The sequence below is a fragment of the Mytilus californianus genome, unplaced genomic scaffold (genome assembly GCF_021869535.1).
Source record: "Mytilus californianus isolate M0D057914Y unplaced genomic scaffold, xbMytCali1.0.p SCAF_18, whole genome shotgun sequence".
In the NCBI taxonomy this organism is placed as follows: Eukaryota; Metazoa; Mollusca; class Bivalvia; order Mytilida; family Mytilidae; genus Mytilus; species Mytilus californianus.
The window spans coordinates 1,240,600-1,265,902 of record NW_026262666.1 but is presented as its reverse complement, the minus strand read 5'-3'; the positions used below and the strand labels follow the sequence as shown (position 1 = coordinate 1,265,902).

At 31.7% G+C, this 25,303-nt stretch overlaps 1 protein-coding gene across 1 annotated transcript in view; it reads right to left on the bottom strand.

Annotated features, from left to right (window-relative positions):
- The window catches only part of LOC127726518 (PR domain zinc finger protein 1-like), an 84,714-nt gene that overhangs the window by 45,556 nt on the left and 13,855 nt on the right, over positions 1 to 25,303 (bottom strand). Inside the window, exons 3-6 of the mRNA XM_052233889.1 lie at positions 23,347 to 23,455; positions 10,547 to 10,783; positions 6,013 to 6,078; positions 4,854 to 4,930 (exon numbers count right to left, since the gene is read on the bottom strand). Coding sequence (XP_052089849.1) covers positions 4,854 to 4,917 — 64 coding nt within the window. The 5' untranslated portion in view covers positions 4,918 to 4,930; positions 6,013 to 6,078; positions 10,547 to 10,783; positions 23,347 to 23,455. The remainder of the gene's footprint in view (positions 1 to 4,853; positions 4,931 to 6,012; positions 6,079 to 10,546; positions 10,784 to 23,346; positions 23,456 to 25,303) is intronic.

Sequence of the window (25,303 nt, the reverse complement as noted above, 5' to 3'; positions counted from 1 at the left end):
GATAAACAGAAACGATGATGTCGTATAATTGTCCTCCCTTTATCAAATGAAATCATATTATGAAGCTCAAGGACAATTAAAAGTTACGTGCAGCTTTACGTGAACGTTACTTTGACTGACCTTCAGATCTACTTTAGAACGGAGGTCACATGAATAATTAATCAGCAAATGAAATTTATGAGTGTCCTTTTAATATATAAAAATATTTGCAAGTCTGTTGTAGAAAAATTGGGACTATTAAAATGATTCAAATAAAATTTGAATACAACTAAAAGTCTCCAATTTATATTAACCCTAAATTATTCAGTTTTCACAAAATTACAGGTTTGAGTGAAAATAAAACTTTTACTTCATCTAACTTTTCAAACATAATGTACAATGAATTAGCCTTTTTTCATATTCTGAAGATAATTTTGTTATTTTATACATACTGTTAAATACATATATTTGTGGTTCATCAACTTCTTATTTGAGTGAATATGATATGAGTAAAAGAAGAGGTTGATTGGAACTGCAATCTAATAATACAAGCTAGGTCAAAGGAAGAGTTTGAAAGAGCAAAATACCAGTGATTAGAAATGTAGAAATTACTGAATACAATAAACCAACTTAAATTTTTGTGCTGTCCCAAGTCAGGAGCCTCTGGCTTTTGTTAGTCTTGTGTGTTTTTTAAATTAAGTTCATTTATATGTTTTGGAGTTTAGTGTGATGTCCATTTTCACTGAACCAGTACACATTTTTATTTAGGGGCCAGCTGAAGCCCGCCTCTGGGTGGGGGATTTTCTCGCTGTGTTGAAGACCCATTGGTGGCCTTTGGCTGTTTTCTGCTCTTTGGTCTGGTTGTTGTCTCTTTGACACATTCCCCATTTCCATTCTCAATTTTATTAAAGGTTACTGCATGCTTAAAACAAATGGATGAACTTTCAAATGCCAGATATAAAATGGAAAGGTGAATCTGTGACCTATATATTGACCTCTATTTGTCTTGTGTATTTATTACTTTTGCATTGTTGATTGATTGATCGTTGGTTACTTAATGTCCAGTGGCAAATATTTCATGCATGTTCAGAACGAACTTTTGCATTGTAGCTGACTCAAAAGAATATTTTCTGAATGAAGTACTGTAAATTCGGAAATTATAACATGCATTTATTATTGCGATTAGTTTATGAACCAATAAAAATGCGAGATTTATTATTGCTATTTTGGAAAAGCTGCATACAGATTTATGTATCTGATACCTGAGAATCTGAATCTTTTTATTGCGATACTCACCCTGTAGCATTATTTGCATTAATAAAAATGTCGCAGTAATTGCTGAATTTTTAGAATGATAAATTTTGAATCAAGAGAAGACAGCAGCATTGAAGATGAAACTTTTTTAGTAACAAGTTTTAACTACTTATTTTTCGTTAATTCTAGAGTTTTGTTGTTACAATAATTAGCATATTTGATTTATGCTTGCTCCAATTACCATGTAATGTCTATATCTAATTATTGGCTGTGTCGAAAAAACTTGCGACATGTTGCATCCAGCACCAAGTGTTAATTGGCCCAAAATCGTAACTAAATACTTTTATTTTTCAATTTAAATTCTAACACGTGTTACAACTGGGCCCAGAGGCTGAATAATTTAAAAAGAAACATTACTCGGGTGCCTTCAAAAATTAAATAAGGTCAAAACCTCTTTTCACAGCCAACGGTAAAAAACGAAACCAAAACTTTAGATAAATAATTAACTCCTCAATGCAACATATCCAATTTCTACGTTAGTCAAACATATTTAACGTCAAAAGGGATTGCGTTAAACTGCGTAAATATGATCCATGCATATATTGATGATAATACATCAGATGACACAGCCTTTGTACAAAATTTATTATCAAGAGCAACTATTGTTCCCTTCCTAATGAAAAGATGTAAAAAGTAATTAATTTTCCCACTTGAAAGAGAGAAGAGAAAAGGTTAATTAGATTTGAATGTCTTAATATTAAATTCTGTAGTGAAACCAGCTCTTGTTATAAATGTTTTGCAAGGCCATAAAAATTCTTGTCTAGAAAACTAAGTTAATGGAAGTCCATTTCCAACTCAGAAAACAATAACATATATATAATAATTGTCATAATTGTCATAAAAAATAAACTATGTCATTTAAACTACCCAAATAAAATCCCAGTTTTCTATCCAAGCCATGGATATAACTTTGAAAGACTATTGCTGTAATAGTCTCTTTGAAAATAAAACAGAAGAAGAACATTATATAAATAAGAAGATGTGGTATGAGTGCCAATGAGGCAACTATCCATCCAAGTCGCAAAAAGTAAACAATTATAGGTCAAAGTACGGCCTTCAACACATGTCAACATTTATTTTTGTTGGTACCAATTTTTAGGGATTAAGGAAACATTTTGTTTTCGTGGACATTTAATTTTATGGTTTTACAAAGGTCTGCATACAAGCCTATAGAAAATTTGTACTTCATTGAACATTTAAATTGGTGGTTAGTCTGTACCCACCAAATTCACGAAAATTAGGTATTCAACTACGGAAAAGCATTGTTATAATATAGCAAGCTCTAAAATTCCTTCTGTTCTCATACATTCTTCTGTTCTCATACAAAAAAGACAATACAAAACAAAAAATTCAAAACAAACCCAAATTGAAACAAAGAAAAAAAAACTTTAAAAAAAAAAATAAATACCTTGCAGAAAACAAAACGATGAAATCAGCTTGAAAAATTGATCACTAAATTGTAAAGTCTGAGAACAAAGTATTATAAAAATATAAACTGAACAATTGTTAAAAAGAATTTTCATCTTTTGTTGGAGGTTACTTAAAACTTATCAAGATAATTCCCCCTAGTATATCACTTTCATCAACATCTCAAGTCATGTATCCTCTTTCAGACACAGAATAAGAAAACACTGAAAGAAAGATCAGGTTTGTTTGTCAAAAGATTCATTGGACTTTACGAAAATTCTATTTCTCTATCTTGAAATTAGAAACTGTATCACTTAGTATTTATTTGCTCATAAAAAGTGAAAAGTGTTGAATGTGATCCGTCCATTTAAATGTTCAAGATACAGGTGAATTTTAAAAGACTTTGGATTCCAAAGGGAATATTATGTCTTTACCAGTGATTTACCGATACAGCACCATGCAATTTGCAAGTAATAGCAAATGTAATAATGACTGTAAACGGAAACCGTCCGCAACAAAATGTTTTAGAAATAGAAACAAAATACTATGCAAATGAATACCAAAGAACTGAGAGAAAAGAGTTGAAATGATTTTGTTTTCAATTTAACACTCAGGTAAAAACGTAATAAATTACGTGCTATGAAAACACCTTAAAAGCCTGTCTATCTTATTCTCTCAGGAGCATCTCTATCTCCATCTAACTGTCAACATTACATCTTGATGAAATTTAACGATTCTTTTACACCTGAGTGTACCTCAAATTCTACCGGGTAAATACAAAAACAAAAGACTGGTATTTTTATGTCCTAGTTTCACTATAGATGCCATCTTTGATTTCAAACATTTTTCAAATCATACAATTCCCAATAGTATCAATTTCATTTATCCGTAACACTTTTCTGCAGACGGTTCTTTCAAATTGGTAAAAGTTCAATAAAGAAGATACAATAAAGGTCATATTTTTTCCCATTAGCGACAAGAATTTTTATAAAAAATGACATCCTTTTGTTGAAATTGAAAACTTTTACTTCAGAATTACCTTTTTGTTTACAATTACAAGTATATCTTTTGGAATCTTAATGGATGCAGAACACAATGTTTACAAAAATAATAGTTCCAAGGTTACAAGAAAAGGATCTTTACAAAAACATTTCTCGTATCTTTTTTAAAGAAATTTCCCAGAATTGGCAAATATAGGCAACCGGAAAATGTTTGAAATTAGTTGGAGCTTTTTTCTTAATTATTTCTTATATGCATTACTACAAACTTCTGAATTTAATAATATAATTGCATCTGTATTTTGAGAAAAATGGATATTTTTGTGTCTTTCCAATGGCATCTTACATCACCAAAACCAGAAACATTTTGGTTGGTAATATATTCAATGAATCTGAATCTTCTAATGTTTTAAAAAAAAAATCAAGTTTTTAATCTCAATTTTTTAATATTGCATCTGGTTCCTTTAATATCTTAATTTTTAAAATTAAGTGATATTCCCCCAAATATAAAAGTATTTCATTGTGAAGTATGTCATCAGTCAAAGCTATAATTCACCACTAAAGTACAATACAATCATACGTGAGCTAGTGAAAAAAAATGAAGAGAGAATTTTTGCTATTCTCCTCTCATTTTGTATTTGTGATATTTGTATCATAAAAAGTTATTTGAATACTCAATAAGCTACCATATTTGCCTGACTGATATTTCAACAGTTGACTATCTTTCCTTTTTTCACAATGCTACCATTTTTTTTTACCTCATTCACAATTTAGGATTTTGGGTTAGGATGCATTCTTAATAAAAAATAAATAATTCCCACACATTTAAAATTGACCAAATTAACCTTATCTCCAGTTTATTCATAAACATGATAAATAATCTCTGACATTTTTTATAATTACTTATTTCAATGAATTTAACAAAAAATCATTTGTATTTGAAATATCTTATTAATTCATTTTATCTAAATTTTGTATAATTAATTGAATTAATAATAATATAGTATTGCCCAGTTTGCATTATCCTTCAATAAAAAAGCAATAATATTCATAAGTCCCACCCCTTTTACTTTCCTTTACAGTTGAATGGGTGAAAGTTAAAACAGAAAGTTCAAATTGTCCAATAATTTCACTTCTATTAGTCATGTGACTTACTTGTTGTTTCTTCCTGTTGAACAATATGATCACTGTCCGATGCTGAGTTACATCTGCTTGCCATGATGGACAACTTTCTACAACAAATTTACATTTAGAAATGATAACTTTTATTTCAAATTAAAATTTTATACACCAGATAAAGAGATTTTACAGTTGAATGGAATTTTTTCAGCTTTTGTTGTAATCAACTTTAAACAATTGAACGGGACAAGATTTTTTCTGTAATCTGATCCCAAATTCATTGTTCATTAGAAATAACTTGAGTTAAAGATACAATTCAAATGTTACAATTTCGTCAATGTGAGTGCCCGCCTACAAAACAAAGACAAATGTCATCTTCGCTGAATACTTTAACGGAAAATCTTATAGAGAATAGTGTGTTTTGCTTGGCTTATTTTCACACTGGTTAATAAGAACTATAGGATCGTAATGATAACAAATTTCTCAGTAGGGGACGGTTTCGATACAAAGTTTCAAATCATTTCAGAATTATGATGGCTTTTATCTTTAACATGCATTGACACGGAACACGCTTGATAAACGTTTAGTAACTTTTGTATCATATTTAATTGTTTTTAGCGTGACTGTACCAGTAAATTTCATGTTTAGTCGCAAATCTCTAATTAAAATTCAGCTTATGTATTCAAATTATTGGTATAAAACAAATATGTTTCTCTTACGGTATTATTTAATATGATAAAAGAAAATTTTATGCAAATTTCATTTAAATTTCAACAATGAATTAACAAAAGTCTTCGGATAACACTTAGATCCAGTATCTAAACTGATTCATGCTGCCACCTTATAAAATTTTCACAATCATAAATGTTAAATTATCTAAAACGTTACTGGATAACAGGGACCCTAGAAAATGAAAACCACAATGTGCTAATTTATTCATAAGCTTTTAAGCTGTTTACACACAAAATAGACAACATTATATTAAACCTATAAAACTAGATGTTAAAAAGATTAAATTTAACTTCCAAAATATTGGATCTTTTGTAAAAACCTAGTAAATCTCTAAATTAACCACCACTTTTTCTCACTCTCATGAAAAACGGTGAATCCTTTTGTTACAAATAATGGTGTGAAAATGGAATAGAGAAACAGGCGATACTTCCGATATTTTGTTAAAAAAAGTTAAATGACTCACTTTATAATAACTATATAGACTTCTGGAATGGATATCCCTCCTCCTTATTCCATCTTCCTCTCTCACCTAGAAAAAGAAAAGATACAAAGATAAAATGCTATATAACATCATGTTTAATCATATAATAAACCTCTTCAAAAAGTCATCATAAGATGCACTTTCTTTCCAATTTGCTTTTATATACTTTTTTGCTTTAATATGCATATATATTCAGATGGAAGCTTAAATACTAAAAAATAACAGAAACAAAAGAAATTATCTTTATAAAGTAATTTACAATAATTTTTGAACTTAATATTTCCCTCCAATACATTAAAGAAAAATTTCAAGGTAGCTAGAATCTGTATAAAATATAGTAAAGAGTCCTATCCAAAACCAAACTCCTTATTTGCAGTGAAACACTGGAGCCTGATTTTCCTTCCAAAATTACAACTGTACCAACCAGGGTTTAAAGTTGGGACTCCTGGTACAGTTAGCTACCGCTCTACCAACTGAGCTAAAGGAGTACTCCACTTACACAGCTAATGGGGAAATGTTATGCATATCAACTTAGTCAAGGGAGGCACTGCTACACAGTAGTATACTTTTACCAAGCTTGTGCCAGGCAAGCAAGCATGATGCAAATGAACTTCTTAAATATTTAGTTGCACAATGCTAGCTGATGATTGTGGAACTTCTGCCAGCAAACTACAAATAAACTACATATAAACTACATATATACACTGAACTTAAGTATGATGGAGAGTTGTCTCATTGGCACTCATACCACATCTTCTTATATCTATATACATTATTGTTTGGGGCCAGCTGAAGCCCTCCTCTGGGTGCAGGATTTTCTCTCTGCGTTGGAAGACCCATTGGTGGCCTTCGGCTGTTTTCTGTTCTTTGGTCGGGTTGTTTTCTCTTTGACACATTCCCCATTTCCATTCTCAATTTTACATAAAGCATTTTTCAGCTATCATTCATGCCTGCTACATACTACTGGTAGTTAATGATTGCCAAACTTTTAGTAAGCAAGATAAAAGAATGCATTTTTTTGGATATTATTCAAGCTTGCCAGAAAGTTAGTGCATATTTGATTGTAGAATCTTTTGACTTATACTCTGGATTCATTATCATTCGTGGAATATCAATTCTCATGGATTTCATGGGTATAGTGGAATATCAATTATCATGGATTTCATGGGTATGGTGGAATATCAATTCTCATGAATTTCATGGGTATAGTGGAATATCAATTATCATGGATTTCTTGGGTATGGTGGAATATCAATTCTCATGGATTTCATGGGTATAGTGGAATATCAATTCTCATGGATTTCATGGGTATAGTGGAATATCAATTATCATGGATTTCTTGGGTATGGTGGAATATCAATTCTCATGGATTTCTTGGGTATGGTGGAATATCAATTCTCATGGATTTCATGGGTAAAGTAGAATATCAATTATCATGGATTTCTTGGGTATGGTGGAATATCAATTCTCATGGATTTCATGGGTATAGTGGAATATCAATTATCATGGATTTCTTGGGTATGGTGGAATATCAATTCTCATAGATTTCTTGGGTAAAGTGGAATATCAAATCTCATGGATTTTTTTAGTAAGATGGAATATCAATTCTCATGGATTTCTTGGGTATGGTGGAATATCAATTCTTATGGATTTCTTGGGTATGGTGGAATATCAATTCTCATGGATTTCATGGGTATAAGTAACCATGATTTTAAATGTCCAACGAAAGACACATTTTCTATAGGACTGCATGGACAACAAAATAAATTTTCCACAAACATACAATTTTTCCCCAATCCACTAAATTAGTATCCACAAAAATAAATAAATCCACAGATAATACTTCGAAAAATATAATAATGTCACTTATAATGTCATCAGTGTTTTAATTGACTGTCCAGGTATTCAGCAAGAGATGACCATACCAACTAGAGAAAACATGAATGAACTGTGTATCCATTTATTTTCAGGGATACCAAATTCCATGAAATGAAGAAAAATTGTTTTTTCCAGAATTTTTGTATAAATTTGCATACAAGCCTATACATAAATTTGTTATTCGTTGTTCCTAAATTTGCTAGTTTGGCCTAACAAACAACTATGAGTGACCTCAGGTGCTCCAGAAAAGTCAGCACCTCCCACTCCCCTATCGGCACTCTTGTGCTGATGATAAATCTTTTATAGTCTTTTTTCAAGTTCTATAAAATCAGAATTTTGGCATCCCTTGGACTGAATAGGATTTATAAATACTCAGTAATTTTTCCTGGCTTAATTGGAATCTTAATATAATTGTATTCTCCTTTTGGAAAAGTGCCATGTTCCTGCACATAAAGGACCCCTTGCAATAAATGAAGGGTCCATATCTGTGACATATTAAAATAAATTAAAATAAAATCTCTGTCCCTTACTATCATACCCTCATTTTCTAGTGACAGTCCAAATCAGTGCCCTTGATCACAGCTCTACAGAACCTACCTGAATATGCATGAACTATTTGCCAATGGAGATTCAGTAAATGTCCCATTTTGCTAATACTAAATTTATACAATGGAATCACTATCATTTGTGGGATACCAGTCTTATGTGTACAGAAGAATCCCGAATCATGAATGTTCTCGCCAAAGTTTTTCGTGCAGTTTGTGTTGCTCAATTTTTTAGTTTTCTGTGTAACATTTGTTTGTTAATTTTTATTATGACCATATAATGATGCATGTTTTTCTTGGCCATTTTTGATTGCCTCTTTGTATCTTCTACCCCTATATTTTACAATTAAATATATAATTCTAATTTCTCTACATAGACTATCATCAATAGCTGCGAAAAATTCATTTTTTTCATCTGTAATGTAAAATGACCCAAACTTAATTATTTTACCAAAATTTATGGGTATTATTTCAATATATCAGCATACTAATAAAAACTAGTACTGTAAAAATATAATGGTCAAAAGTACCTTGTTAACTTCCTGTGATTAAAAAAAAACAATGGAAAATATAACTGAAAATAATTGTATCCCGATTAAAAACATTATCTGACAATTACTATTAATTTCAATGTTACTGTGCAATACCTTTTCAATGGATAGGTTTCATCCATGGCTTAAAGCAGAAGTAGCACAATGAGGAATGTCTGACTACTGGAGCAAAAAGCTGCTGACCTCCCTGGACTTATAATGAGTTCTCTCCCTTCCCTCCTCCTTATTTTTTAATGAAGTTTATGTTGATCCGTCTTTTGTTTTCTGGAGTATTGGTCTGTTAATTTCGTTTCCTTTGGCCATGGTGATGTTTGTCTTTCTAAGTGTATTTTTATTACCTTTTTGTTAACCTCTATCCATTTTTTTACCATTAATTTTTGCACATAGACTGGTATTACTAGTTTAAACTAATTCAGCTTTTTTCGTCTGTAAGGTAAATGGTCCAAATTAATTTTTTTTACCATTTATGATTATTTTTTCATAGATCTGCATACTAATCAAAATTAGTTCTATAAAAAGACCAAAACCAAAGAATTTTCTAATAACTTATTCCTGAATATAATGGTCAAAAGTACCTTGTTAACTTCCTGTGATGAAAAAAGCAATCGAAAATCAAGCTGAAAATAATTATATGATTAACAAAAATTATCTGAAAATTACTATAAATTTCAATTAATTCTCTTCTAAATAAATGCTTATTTAACAGATTAATAAGTCAGGTGTGAACCTGTGAGGGTTGTACAAGCTGAAATATCATGACAAGGAATCGTTGGCAGTAAAAAATTATCGAATATGATGTTTTCTTAATAATCTTAACATTAAAAACTCGGAAACCACCAGTCGTGGTACAAGTTGTTTGATATTTAATTTTGAGAAATAATTAATATGTTTGACGATCTTTAATGAAAAAGCATGAAAATACAGGGTTGCATGGTTTAAGAATATAATCGAATAAACCAGCAATTTCTAACTGCACTGAAACGGAAGAATAATTCGTCGAAAGAGGTCACAAAGAAGTTTCTTATTTTAAAAAAAAAAATTCAGTGATTTATAATTTATCTTATCACTGTAATCAGATAGGGAAGAAAATGACCAGAGGAAAATACCGCTAATAGATAATTTACTTCCGTCCAGCTTTCATTACAGAAATATCTACTATAATTTCATATAAACAAAAGAGAAAATCATTTTAATCGCATGACACAAAAAAAGATGAAATTTTTTTTCACAAATTCTTTTGTATTTTTAGTTTTTGTTAATTTCTGCAGGAAATAAAGTTTTTAAAATAAAATGGAAACCCGACAGATATCCTACATGTCCATTCAGTCTTTGTATTGGATATTAGTTACTTATGGGCAGACATTTGTCTCCTGTTTTGTTTAATCATACTTTACACAGCCGGAAACCTACATAACTCTCCATTTAAATTTCCCAGCCACACTGGTTTGTTGATGATTTTACCCATATTAAGTTTTTTTTATTTATTCTCAGAACCTTCATTTACCAAGGTCATTATCACTTACCAAGGTCATTATCACTTACCAAGGTCATTATCACTCCTAAGGTAGGAAATCTTCAGGTTTTCCACCATTTTGATTTCCAATCAGCAAACTTCACCACCTTTTTTCTTCATTTTTTTCTTTTTCCTTCCATATTTTGGTCATATGCTCTCCAAAAGCGGTTAAACCTTCAGTTCTCTACCATTCTGAATATTGCTGACTACATCACCAGATTTCATCATTTTCTATTCTTCCTTCAATGTAACCATACCTCAATGAACTTAAAAAACAATGCATTTTCAATAAAGTTGTCACATATAGCATTAGATGGGTACAATTGCCAATGAGCCAACCATCAACAAGAGGCCTAATGATGTGGATGCAAGCAAACATTGATATGAACAGCAAGTTTTTATATACATTTTATCAGAGAGTAAGAACAATGTAAAGATTACTTAAAAAGAAAGTATAAATAAATTAATGGAGATGTGGGGTAAGCATCAATAAGAGAATAGATAGCAAAAAAAAAACAAACAAATGACAAACTGTGGTTTCTAATTTAGTCAGGGTTTGTTTTAGACTGGTTTCCAGTTTATTGAGGGTTCGACTTGCACAGGTTTCTGCTTTAGTCAGGGTTTGTTTTAGACAGGATTCCATTTTGTTGAGGGTTTGTTTGAGACAGGATTCCATTTTGTTGAGGGTTTGTTTGAGACAGGTCTCTGATTTAGTCAGGGTTTGTTTTAGACAGGTTTCCAGTTTATTGAGGGTTTGACTTACACAGGTTTCTGCTTTGGTCAGGGTTTGTTTTAGACAGGTTACCATTTTGTTGAGGATTTGTTTGAGACAGGTCTCTGATTTAGTCAGGGTTTGTTTTAGACAGGTTCCCAGTTTATTGAGGGTTTGACTTACACAGGTTTCTGCTTTAGTCAGGGTTTGTTTTAGACATGTTTCCATTTTGTTGAGGGTTTGTTTGAGACAGGTCTCTGATTTAGTCAGGGATTGTTTGAGACAGGTTTCCATTTTATTGAGGGTTTTTTTGAGACAGGTCTCTGATTAAGTCAGGGTTTGTTTTAGACAGGTTTCCAGTTTATTGAAGGTTTGACTTACACAGGTTTCTGCTTTAGTCAGGGTTTGTTTTAGACAGGTTTCCATTTTATTGAGGGTTTGTTTAAGACAGGTCTCTGATTTAGTTTGGATTTGTTTTAGACAAGTTTCCAGTTTATTGAGGATTTGACTAACACAGGTCTCTGATGTAGTCAGGGTTTGTTTAGACAAGTTTCTAGTTTAATCATGGTTTGTTTTAGACAGATATTTCACTGTATATGAAAATAAGAAGATGTGGTATGATTGCCTATGAGACAACTCTCCAACAGAGACCAGAAGTTAACAACTATAGTTCACCATATGGCCTTCAACAATGAGCAAAACACATACCGCATAGTAAGGTATAAATGGCCCGGATATGACATTTGTAAAACAATTCAAATGAGAAAAATAATGGCATGATTTATGTGAAAAATAATACAAGAAAAACAAATATGATATATAGCAACAAACGACAACCACTGAAATACAGGCTTTTGGCTGGGGACAGGCACATACAGAAAGTGGTTGGTTTAAACATGTGTTCTGGCACCAAACCATCCCCCAAACCTGGGACAGTGGTGTGACAGTACAACATTAAGAACAAAATATAAAAATCAGTTGAAAAGGGCTTAACTTATCAGATCGATACAAAGCACAAAAAAACTAACAGTACTGTTGCTAAAGTTTGTAGAATAGTGTTAACCCCAGACATTACTGTAAAACTATAAATTTAGGAAAAGGGGGAGATTTTCATTTATTTCATGATCCTATTTAACGCACAGAGATTCCCCTAAAGTAATTTGCAGAAATAAACAATACCTATGTGAACAGCTCACTTTATCACTGAGGGCTTGAATCCATAACAAGCAAAGTTCACGCACCAATTATTGTGAAAATATCAACATATAAAGTTCATCTTTTTTAAAGATAACCTTGCTTTTTCTCATGAAAAACCCATTCGTAAACAATATATCTGGACCATTCATTTGTATAAACTTTGATTCAATTTCCTCTCCTATGTTCTAATTGCAGTTTTAATTACATAATTGTCTACAATGAACTTGAAAACGTTATATTTTTGTAAAAATAGAGACATGATATTTCCTCTCAAATCAAATTTCCAAAATTTATAATTGCAGGAATATTATAGTTGAAACCTGCAGTATAGTACTTCTTTCAAATTTACCCCCAAAATATCAGTTTTGTTTCTATGGAAATAAATTCTGTAATTTCTTTATCTCACTTCCATCATTTTGTCTTTCATGTTGCTGTATTAGTAATAAATGGCTAATGAGTCTAAAATGCAAACTTGAAAAAAGTTAATTTAAATGCTTATGAAAAAAATTATAACAAAAATACCAAACTCCAAGCCATTTTGAAAAAGGGGAATTCCATAAAAACTGACAAAATCAAACTGAAAAACACTTTTAAATAACATATATTTTAGTCTTAGATGCATGATTTTTTTATTAGTTGTTACTGGCTTTGAACTAGCTGTCAGTAACTGTTAGTACTCTCAGATCTGTACTTAGTGTCTTTTTGTTGTTGGGACGTAAAAGTACCCTGCCACGTCAAGTGTTTTTGTTACTTGTTTCTGCTTTGTATCTATCTGATGAGTTAAGCCCTTTTCAACTGATTTTTATAGTTTGTTCATATGTTGTACCGTTACACCACTGTCCCAGGTTAGGGGGAGGGTTGGGCGCCCGCTAACATGTTTAACCCCGCCACATTCTGTATGTGCCTATCCTAAGTCAGGAGCCTGTAATTTAGTGGTTTTTTTTGTTGCTGTATATCATGTTTGTTTTTTGTTCATTATTTTGTACATATATCAGGCCGTTAGTTTTCTCATTTGAATAGTTTTACATTTGTCATCTTGGGGCCTTTTATAGCTGACTATGAGGTTTGTTTTTTACCCATTGTTGAAGGCCGTACGGTGACCTATCTCTTGTGGAGAGTTGTCTCATTGGCAATCATACCACTCCTTCTTATTGTTATATTAACCAGCTGAAACTGAGGTTTAGATTTTACTACCTTTAATTCAGTTTACCAAACAACAAATAATGGAGCTGGGAAAATTAACTGACCTTTAAGGAGCAAGCTTACATACCCTGTGCTCCCCATATAAGGGGGGAAAAGCTTATATTGACATGATTGCAGGGAAAATTAACTGACCTTTAAGGAGCAAGCTTACATACCCCACACTCCCCATATAAAGGAGAAAAGCTTACATTAGCCTGATGACAGGGACAATTAACTGACCTTTAATGAGCAAGTTAACGTAACCTATACTCCCCACATAAAGGGGAAAAGCTAAAATTGACCTGATGGCAGTTTTTTCTATCTACTTTAAGATATGATTCTTTTTGGTTATGGTTTCAGAGAGTAGTATTTTTTATAACAATGACCTTGACCTTGGATGTTTGAATTTATGACCTAAAAATCAAAAAGGGATCTTCCTCTTATTGTATGTGATTATATATCCAAGTAAGATAACAATGCATCCCATATATAGTATGTATTTGCATCTGGATACCACATTTCTATTCAAATTTTAGTCTATTTCTAGTAACTTTGACCTTTAACTTCGATGTAGTATACCTCAAAATCAATAGTGATCTTCCTTCCATTATGTATGACCATATATTCTAGTATGGTTGTAATCTGATGTGTAGTATTAGCCTTCAACAACGAAAATAGCTGAATGTCACACTGACAGACAGAATGACAGTCTGATAGACAGGTCATAAACTATGTACCTCTGCTACTTTGAAGTGTAGTGTAAAAAAGATAGTGGCAACGGTTAAATTAAGATTTATTTCCATGGAAATTTAAACACAAAACTGTTAAAAAGAACCTTTAGAGACCAACCTGACATACCTTCTCCAATATGAAGGAGAAAAGCTTATATTGACCTGACGGCATAGTTTTTCTGTTTACTTTTTGAAGGTATGATTTCAGACAGTAATATTGTGTTACATGACAGACAGATGGAGTGGTCAAAAACTTTATACTCCCGCTAATTTGTAGTGTGGAGTATTCTATCACAAAGCAAAAAAAACAATTATTTTCCCCAGAAACACACAAATTCTTAGTGATTCCTGTTATCCTCTTCATGTACTATAAATCAAAATTCTATGAAATGCTGTTGGTAGTTTTTGCTGATTTTTGGACATCTATGACATGTTGTTGGTAGTTTTGCTGATTTGGGGACATTTGTAAAATGTTGTTGGTGGTTATGCTGATTCTGGACATCTGTAAAATGTTGTTGGTAGTTTTTGATGATTTTGTTTTACATCTATGAAATGTTGTGTGTGTGTGGGTGGGGGGGGGGGGGGGGAGGGGTTGCTTAGTTTTGTACATCTATGAAATGTTTTTGGTAATTGTGCTGATTTGGGGACAACTGTAAAATGTTGTTGGTAATTGTGCTGATTTGGAGATATCTGTAAAATGTTATTGGTAGTGTTTGGTGAAATTTGTACATCTATGAAATGTTATGGGGGGTTTTGTTGATTTTTGGACATCTATGAATATTGGGGGAGGGGGGTTGCTGATTTGGGGACATCTATGAAAAGATGTTGGGGATTTTGATGATTTTTGGACATCTGTAAAATGTTGATGGTGGTTTTGCTGATTTGGGGACATCAGTAAAATGTTATTGGTAGTTTTTGGTGAAATTTGTACATCTAGGAAATGTTATGGGGGTTTTGCTGATTTTTGGACATCTATGAATGTTGGGGGAGGGGGTTGCTGATTTTGGACATCTATGAATGTTGGGGGGAAGGGGGGGGGGTGCTGATTTTTGGACATCTATGAATGTTGGGGGGGGGGGGGTTGCTGATTTTAGACATCTGTAAAATGTTGTTGGGGATTTTGATGATTTTTGGACATCTGTAAAATGTTGATGGTGGTTTAGCTGATTTGGGGACATCTGTAAAATGTTGTTGGGGATTTTGATGATTTTTGGACATCTGTAAAATGTTGATGGTGATTTATTGGACATCTAAGAAATGTTGTTAGTAAATTATTGGACCTCTAAGATATGTTGTTAGTAAATTATTGGACATCTATGAAATGTTTTTGGTGTTTTTGTGGAATTGGGACATGTAAATAAAATCAAAACATTTGTGGTGAAGTCATTGTATCTATCAAAAAAAAAAAAATGGGTGCTGAGCACAAAAAATTGTGTTTAGACATAATTTGGAGACAAGGGCAATTTGCTTCTAAAGTAAAAAAATACTTGGACTTGGACATAGTTAAAAAAAAAATTCACACCAGTTTAGTATAAATCCAGATTTTTTTTTGTAATAAAAATAGTAATTTTCAAAGATAATCATTTCAGTCTCTTAAATTTCGATTTACTAGAAGTTTTTCCTAAATGAATACTTAAAGGCAATACAGATGGTCATGGATTAACTAAAATAATTGAATGGTAGGCCTTCATGGACAAATAAATAAAAAAAATCTTTCACATATTCTTTCTTTCAAACATTTATCTTTTCATGGAATATGTTAGATAAAATTTCATGCAAACTCAGTGGTCCTGGATTTACTGCTTGGTAAATTAAAATAAAGAATTATCAGACACGAAAATTAATCATCTTATCTGCCATGGTACGAATGTTAAAACCCAGTGAATTTAAACAGTAGCTATTTCTGTTAAAAGTAAAAGTGAAACTTGAGAGCTGTCTCTCTAATCTTTTAATTTACAAAAGAATGAAAAGATCGTAGAAATCAATGATTTTTAACAGTTTCCCTTATTTTTCTTTCAGCGGGTCATTAGTAAAGGAAAGATACCTTTTAAATCTTATCAATTTCTACCTTAACAGATGAGCATCAGGTTTCGTCTCAGTTTCTCGACGTTCTATCACCTGATCACAAAACGTATCACAGGACACCTGTTGGTTGATACTATTTCATGTAACGTTAAGGTGAGCTTAAAGAAAATCTAGCGAAACACCTGGGTGAGCGTCTATTCTGTAGGTATAGTGACAGCGATATGTTCGTCATGATTAAAAACAAAAACATTTCGCTGTCTTGTGGGAACTTTTTCTCCGGTAGATATCTTATCTTAATGATGAGTATCAAAAGACACAAAAGGTGACGAATTAGATCATTTCATCGTCCAAAAAGAGAGCAATAAAAATTTTATCTACATCGTTATTGGTTCTCTTTTGAAAAGAACGATTTTCCACTTGTTGAGTGTCTTTGTTTCCACTTCATCGGCTGACAAAGAATAGTGTAATTTTGGTACGCTGGGAAAATAGCAGAGGAACAATAGAATTCGAATTTTTAAAACATACAAGTGATTCTTTTTTAACATTGATCAATAAAATCTAAACGGAATCCAATTGAACAATGATAATTTTGTATCCAATTTCTGTTAGAATTTAATTTTCTTCATTTCGTCACATTCTTATGTGATGAAGTTTTGTTGTGTGTTTTCTCACACATATAACGTTTTTATCTGTGTTAGAACGAGTTAACGGTCTACATTGTTAGAGAGGCTGACCTTTCGAATGTTTGGATGCTCTCTATCGATACATCAGTAAATAGAATGAAATTTGAAACAAGTTAAAAACAGACAAATAATCAAAGAAAAATTTAAATGTCATTTTGAAAATTCTGTTATGTTCTTTTTTTTATAACCCATGGGAAATAAACAACATTTTAGCTATGAGTGTTGATATTCTATCTCAGTCAAATATTTTCTTTTATGACAAATGAAACTGTATCCCATATAATCATACAAAATCAAATTAAGTACTTACATGATTATAAACTCTAAATTTTTTAAAGGGTTAAGATTTTCCATTTTGGAAAAGTGTTCCCAGCCATTATAGAGCATAAATAAGGCGATCTAGACTTGATATCAATATTAAAAATATTTTATGGAATTGGGCAGTCTCTCAGACCTGCATGGTACTGGAAACATTATTTTTGTTATTCTCTGCTTGTCTTCTTGTTTCTTATACAATAGTATTGCATTGTGGGACACTAAATGACAGTATTTGTAGGAAGGCCTGACCAATTATTAAAATTATTTTGAAAAAAATTTATGTCGTTTAGAAAATCAGATATGGAACATATTTCATATTTCCATTACCATTATTCATTGAGAAGTTCTGCTCAATATGTATCTTTACAAACATTTGCAGATGTTTTGACAAATGACAGTATTTGGAGAAAGTCATTGCCATTTATTTCCCTTATTTATTTAAACTTCAGCTTAATATTAACCTGAATAATTCAGTCCCTCCCCGTAATTGATGTCTCCTACTTGCGAGGGCCTGAATTCCATACACGATAAAAACTCTTCAGGAATCCTGAATATTGATTGGTGCCCTGTAGAAGAGGTGACCAATCAGCAATCAGCTCAATTTTATTGAGGTAGGTAAATCCCAAGTTAATTCCGAATGATTGATAGAAGATTTTTCATTGTCAATGCATTCAGGCATTGATGGAGTAATGGTAGATCAGCAGAATATAACGACTGAATTATTCGGGTTAGCTAAATATGTATCTACATGAATAGTTGTTGCTGTTTCCATGGATATCAGAGAGTACCTCTCAAGTTATTGATAGGAACCAGGGACTGTCTAGATCTTACTTCAAAGTGTTGATTTAAATCAAGGAAGACATTTCAGTAACAATCAAGATGTAGAACAGCAATAAAAAAGCTTGTAACTTTTCACTTATTTTGTTCAGACACATAGCTATTGTATATTGTCCTCTATATGACATTTGTTATTTGTGTTAGGTTGCTGTCTCAGTGACATAAAGCCTACATCTACTTTAATTAATATAAACAGTGTAAAATTTCAAGCTTTTCTAAATCTATTTTAAAGCCGGCATGAATCTTGGGATCAAACTGCACTTTAAATCTGAAGACCAAAACAACAAATTTTCTTTGACAATTAATAAACAGATCTCTAAAAGCATGAAACATGATTGCAGCAAAGAAAAAAAAAATACTTGGACAGGGGCAAGATATTGAGTCAAAGATCTTGATAATAATACGGGTAAATTAGAAATAAACATCCCCACCCCCTTCCAGTAATCTGAGGTCATCAGCAACAGATCTGTAAACATATCTATTATCTTTATTCACTGACTGAGGAGACTTATTTTTAAGAGGTCTCCATGCTTGGTTATTGCAAACCGATTGTACCCTGGGCAACTAGAGGGCAATTAAATTTTATTGAGTGCAATAAAATTGAGAATGAAAATGGGGAATGTGTCAAAGAGACAACAACCGCAAAGAGCAGAAAACAGCCCAAGGCCACCAATGGGTCTTCAACACAGCGAGAAAATCCTGCACCTGGAGGCGGGATTCAGCTGGCTCCTAAACAAAAATGTGTACTAGTTCAATGAAAATGGACGTCACACTAAACTCCGAAACATACAAATAAACTATATTGTTAGAGAGGCTGACCTTTTGGATGCTTTAAATTTTTTAAAGGGTTAAAATTTTCCATTTTTTAAAAAGTGTTCCCAGCCATTAGATCTTAAATAAGGCGATCTAGACTTGATATCAATATTAAAAATATTTTATAGAATTGGGCAGTCTCTCAGACAAATTAAAAGGAAACTCGTCAGCAATGCCAGATGGACATGACTTTTTATATCTACACCCGTATCACCCGCCAGATTAACTACAACATTTTTGGATTTTTCTAAGTAATGCATGTAAAATAACAATCGGAACAAAATGTTTTAAATTTTCACCGGTTTTTAACTGGTGATATAAAAGGATTAACAATTAATTATAAAAGTCACAAACTATAAATTCTAGATTTTTCAAACTAGTACATGCAAAAAACAATTTGAAATGTAAAACCCCTAAATAGTATAAAATATCCCGTTTGGAGTACTGCCACTGACCTATAGCAGTAGATCAGTGGAAGATGTAATATCATTTTCAATTTTTTATATAAAATTTGCAAGCAAATGTTAATTTTGAATTAAAAAATCCCATAAATTTCCGGTGTTTACAATTAATCAAATGCATACAGTTATAGTGTAGGGCTGAAATATCAGTAAAACTGATGGCCTACCCTGCTGCAACATGATCTATAAACTGCATGATTACAAGTTTTGTTACCCTTTTAATATGCCAATCCTACAACCTGCATATACCAAATCTGTTCCACACCAATTTTTCTTTTTGAATATATTAAACCTATTTTTTTTCTTCCAGCATGCATTTTTGTATATAGATTAATCTGTATTGAACTTTTTTCAATGCAGAACAAGGATAATAAATTTGGAGGAAAACATATTTAAACATTTAAATAAAAAATTTGTAAGGGTTCCGCGGAACCCAGTGTCTCGCCTACTTTTTCTATTAATCGCAGGCTCAACAAAAATGAGGAAGTAAATCAATAAAAATATTCCTCTTGATACTATCTTTTGATTGTAAGAAGCTTCTGTCAAAGTTTGGTAAAAATCCAGGATAGTTTATGAATCTAATAAATGTTTAAAAACTTTAACTGCAGACTGAATGTAATGTTAACTGGAAGAAAACAAAATTTCCTTCTAGATACTAGCATTTGATCATAAACAAGCTTCTGTCCAAGTTTGGTACAAATCCAAAATAGTATAAGAAAGTTATTAAAATTTTAAAAACTTTAACCACAGAGTGAATATGTTGTTTCCTGGCAGAAAATCTAAGTCCATTTAAAAGTAAAATATGGAAAAAATAGATTTATTTTTTTACAAAATTCCTTCTAGATACTAGCTTTTGATCATAAACAAGCTTCTGTCCAAGTTTGGTACAAACCCAGGATAGTTTAAGAAAGTTATTAAAATTTTAAAAACTTTAACCACAGAGTGAATGTAATATTTCCCAGCAGAAAAACTAAGTCCATATATAAGTAAAATACGGAAAAAATGGAATTTTATTTTTACAAAATTTACTTCTGGATATTATCTAATGATCATAAACAAGCTTCTGTCCAAGTTTGGTACAAACCCAGGATAGTTTAAGAAAGTTATTAAAATTTTAAAAACTTTAACCACAGAGTGAATGTAATATTTCCCAGCAGAAAAACTAAGTCCATTTATAAGTTAAATACGGAAAAAATGAAATTTTATTTTTACAAAATTTACTTCTGGATACTATCTTATGATCATAAACAAGCTTCTGTCCAAGTTTGGTAGAAATCCAGGAGAGTTTAAGAAAGTTATTAAAATTTCAAAAACTTTAACCACAGAGTGAATATTTGTGGACGCCGCAGACGCCGACAGAATGTAGGATCGCTATGTCTCGCTTTTTCGACTAAAGTCGAGGGCTCAACAAAAATATAAAAATAAATAAATAAAGGAATTTCATTATACAATTAAATAGACCAGGTCCAAATTCAGACGGGGCATCTGGCAAGTGTCTCCCCTCCATTTTTACATAAGGAAATAAATAATTATTCTCAAGAGCGCCCATTCCCCTCCCCCCAACCCCCACCCCCACCACTGACATCAAATCCTGGATCCACACCTGTAGACTCTGAACATTCTCTGATTCTTCATCTATTTGTAAAATTATATTATCCAGAAGATCCATTAAAGGACATGTGAGTTTACCAAATTAACCAAATGATGAAAATTTAAAAAAATTCAAGTTATTTCTAATCTCGCCTAAAGACAAAAAAAAATTGAAAAGTTTACAACAAATTCATATTTTTTTTTATGACTCTCCCAAAGATAAAAGACTGGAGAGTTCCCCCAAATTCATATTATTTTCATTACTCCCTTATAAGACTAGAGAGTTTCCAAATTGATGTTATTTTTACGACTCCCCCAAAGACAAAAGACAGGAGAGATCAGCTATCATAGCAAGAGTAATTAAAATGCATCAAACCATACAAATAAGATAAACCTCTGATAATCTCTAGGGTTAGTTTTTTTGTCATTAGTTTCAATTGAAATTGCGTGATATTCTATCCCGACTGATTGAAATTACGATGAAATAGTTTGGCAGAATTCCCTGCCTTTTATGCTTCTGTAATGAAGAGAATCACGTTTACAGTTAAGATTTCTATTGATGGCATATTTGAAACTGTTACCAAGTTAGTTAATCTCTTTCATTTATCGCAATAAATATCGACAGTCAACCGAGGGTGACAATGCCAATTAAACCCGCCATTTAATTTTGACAAATATTCAAATTAAAAGGACACAGATACACTTCAAATTTCAATCATAAAACCATCTGTAATATATGGCTTTAAATCTTGCATATGCAAAATGAAGAAAAGTAAAAATTAGAAACAAACATTTTTATTTTCATCAACTTTTCGTTACTGGTTTATACCCTCAATTTAAGCTGAGGAGAGTGCACAGGCTAGTTTATACATGTCTAATCTTTTATTAAATTGTTATTGTTTCAAAAATGACATTGTTATCAATTTCTTTAAATGTTTATCAGCATTTTGAAATGAATAGCGTGAGATTAAAATTTGAACTGCAGCCCAATTTTCTTAATAAATCAGATCTAATTTATTGTTTCGAAAAGCTACAATTCACAATTGAAACATGATCAAATTTCAAGTTCAATATTAGTTAATGAAGCAATCAATTTATATTACTTTAAAAAAAATTGTAAATACATTGACCTCGTTCAATCTTCATAAGAGAGAAAATGGGAGGGATTTGTGTTTGTTACAAGTTTTTATTTTATATATATTAGAAATGAAGTTCGAAAAACCTTGGGAGGAATCAGAAAAAAAATTGTAGCTACCCGGTAGATTGATCTCATTAAATCTTACGAAGAAAATGAGGGGTTGTACGTAACTGATTCAGATTTTAATTTTTTATTTATCAAATAAGAAATGAGGAAACCTGGATTGAACCAGAGAGGGTGTTTGGGGAACGGGAGCTTTAGGGTTTAGGGATGCTGAACCCCACTTTTTTAAAATTTTATCTAAAATCACATAAAAATTGAATTGATCCTTTTTGGATAAAAACTCCTAGAATAAATCTTTGTCAGGATATCACAGAAGTTCACAAAAATTTTAACATCATATTGACAAAAGTGATAATTGTATGACTGTCAATAAGTCGAATGATTCTTCTGATCAAATCTAAAACATCTCTTGATTTAGTTTAAATGCTAGATTCAAAACTTTCTTACAAATGACAAGTATACTGTAATTCAACAAAGGAGTAGGTCCGGTAAAGGCTGATTTTGGCCTCAAAATTCAGGTTCATCTGATGAAAGATTTTGGACACTTTTTAAACACTTAAGTGTCTACTTCAGTCGATTTAGTTAGTTTATGTAAACGATTTTAACTGATGTAGTCATTAAAGACGCTCAAATTCGAGCTTAAATATGAAAAATCTATCAAATATGCCATAATATGTCACTTTTCAGATGGTTTTTGTCAAAAATGAAAGTGGCCGCATCCGTGTTCATTCTCAACCTTTATATATGTTATGTATTATCATCAAATACAACTTACATTTAAATATTAAGAATGAACACAAATGCGGCCACTTCCATTTCAGACGGAAACCGTCTAAAAATTAACCAAAATGCTAAAATTTGAAGATTTCAGTAATTTAGCATTACTTAATGATGCTAGTACCCGATACATGTGTATTGTATTGTCAAAAACAGCCCATATTTATGTAACAGGAGTATTCTTCTTTCCAATAAATAGCTAAAAATTTACATTTTAACAATTTTGTAAAACTGCTATATTTTGGGGCCAAAAAGGGGTCCTACTAGGCCTACTTCTTTAACATTTTATTTAAACATATTACCTTTTATTATTTTTTTTCTCAATCCCCACAGGATTCTAATACCATCAGACACAGTGACATCTACTGATGGTGTAACCATGTTTCTTGTGATCAAATGTGGAATTAATATCTGAAAAACATTAGATTAAAAGACTCAAATAGCCAGGTGGCACAAAATGTTTCTTAACCAAGGTCTATGATCTACAATGAACATTGAAAACATATATATGGAAATATAACATGTAAGAAATGGGTCAAATCTCAAACAGCAGGGTTGCAATATTTGTGACTAAATGTTGCTGAAAAATGACTAAATTCTGAAGTCTAGAGAAATGAGATAAAAATCCTCAAACACTTCCATGATAGCAGGTGCACAACTTCAACATATGTGCAACCTTCCTGTAACGTGTCAGAGATCTGGGTTCAAAATAATGAGTTGAACCCATTTTTCCCCGCATACCTGATATCACCAAACTATAAGCCGGTTTAGGATTTCATCCAACTCATCCAAAAATGGAAAACAATTCTTCAAACAACTCCATAATGGGAGGTGTAAATCTTCAAGATGTGTGCAATTTTAAATTATGTGAAGTTTCAAGGATCTGTGTTAAAAACTGCAGGAGAAGCTTTTTTAATAATACACAATTAGTACTATCTATTGAAAATTTTGCTGACCAAATGGCATGAAAGTAAGCAACTATATGCCACCCAAGTTTGTTCAGGGCTACTTTTCAGTATTGGTTGTGTTGTCTTTAGTTTTCTATGTTGTGTTTTGTATGCTGTTGTTTGTCTTTTGGTCATTTTTCATTCTTTTACCATGACATAGTCAGTTCCTTTTTGACTTTTTACCATGACATAGTCAGTTCCTTTTTGACTTATGAGTTTGACTATCCCTTTGGTATCTTCTGCCTTCTCTCTTTCAGTAATATGCAACTATAGAATAAACTGCTTTGCCGAGCGCAGCTGGATACGACTGCAGAGGTCCAACCCTGAACAGTTGGGCCAAAAATGGACACAATATTCAAGCTTGATACAGGTCTGAATTTGGATTGTAATCAAATATTTGATATATTATAGGTTTCTGAATAAATGTAGTCAAAGAACTTGAAATTGGTTATATGATTTGAATTTATATTCAATTGAAGATTTCTTGCTTTTGGGGCAATACACTGTGCTGTTGCGCAATACTAAGTAAATCTGTTTTCAGACTATATATATACAAAGAATTAGCAAAATAAATTGTGACCCCCAATTTTTCTTTGGAAAATTTTTTTGTGGTCGTATAAAAATAGAAAAAACTATATGTTTTCTATGTTGTGTTTTGTATACTGTTGTTTGTCTGTTGGTCATTTTCTTTTTTTAGCCATGGCATTGTCAGTTTATTTTGGACTTACGAGTTTGAATGTCCCTTTAGTATCTTTTGCCTCTCTTATTCATAACAGCTAACAATTTCATGTGGTATCAAAATACAAAATTTCTAAAGGGTAAAATTACCTTGCACTGACTACATTTGCTTTATGTTTTAGAATTTATATGTACTAATGCTTTATGAATTTGGCAATGTTACTTAAATTGCCCCATGGTATTTTGTCTTTCTTCAACTTATGGTTTTATATTCAACATTGTCCCCTTAGAATCTACTTCTGTTCCCTTGGAATCTACTTCAAAAAATTATTTTGTACTGCCTTTTTTTGGTTTCACCTATTTTTTCAAGGATATGTACAAAGAACTTTTATTTTAAATTTTCTATAAAAATACATAAGATCTTCTTAATCATATATTTCATTATTTAGTTTTTAGATCCAAATTTCAAGATGGCTGTAGGAGACAGTTTTGAAAAAATCTTGAATTTGTCTTTGTCTCAATTTGGTCTGGAGGGGAGAGTTGTCTCATTGGCAATCATACCACATCTTTTTATTTTCATATCTAGTATTAGACTTGTCTATATGTTTGTTCCAAGTCAGAAACATTGCCAGTG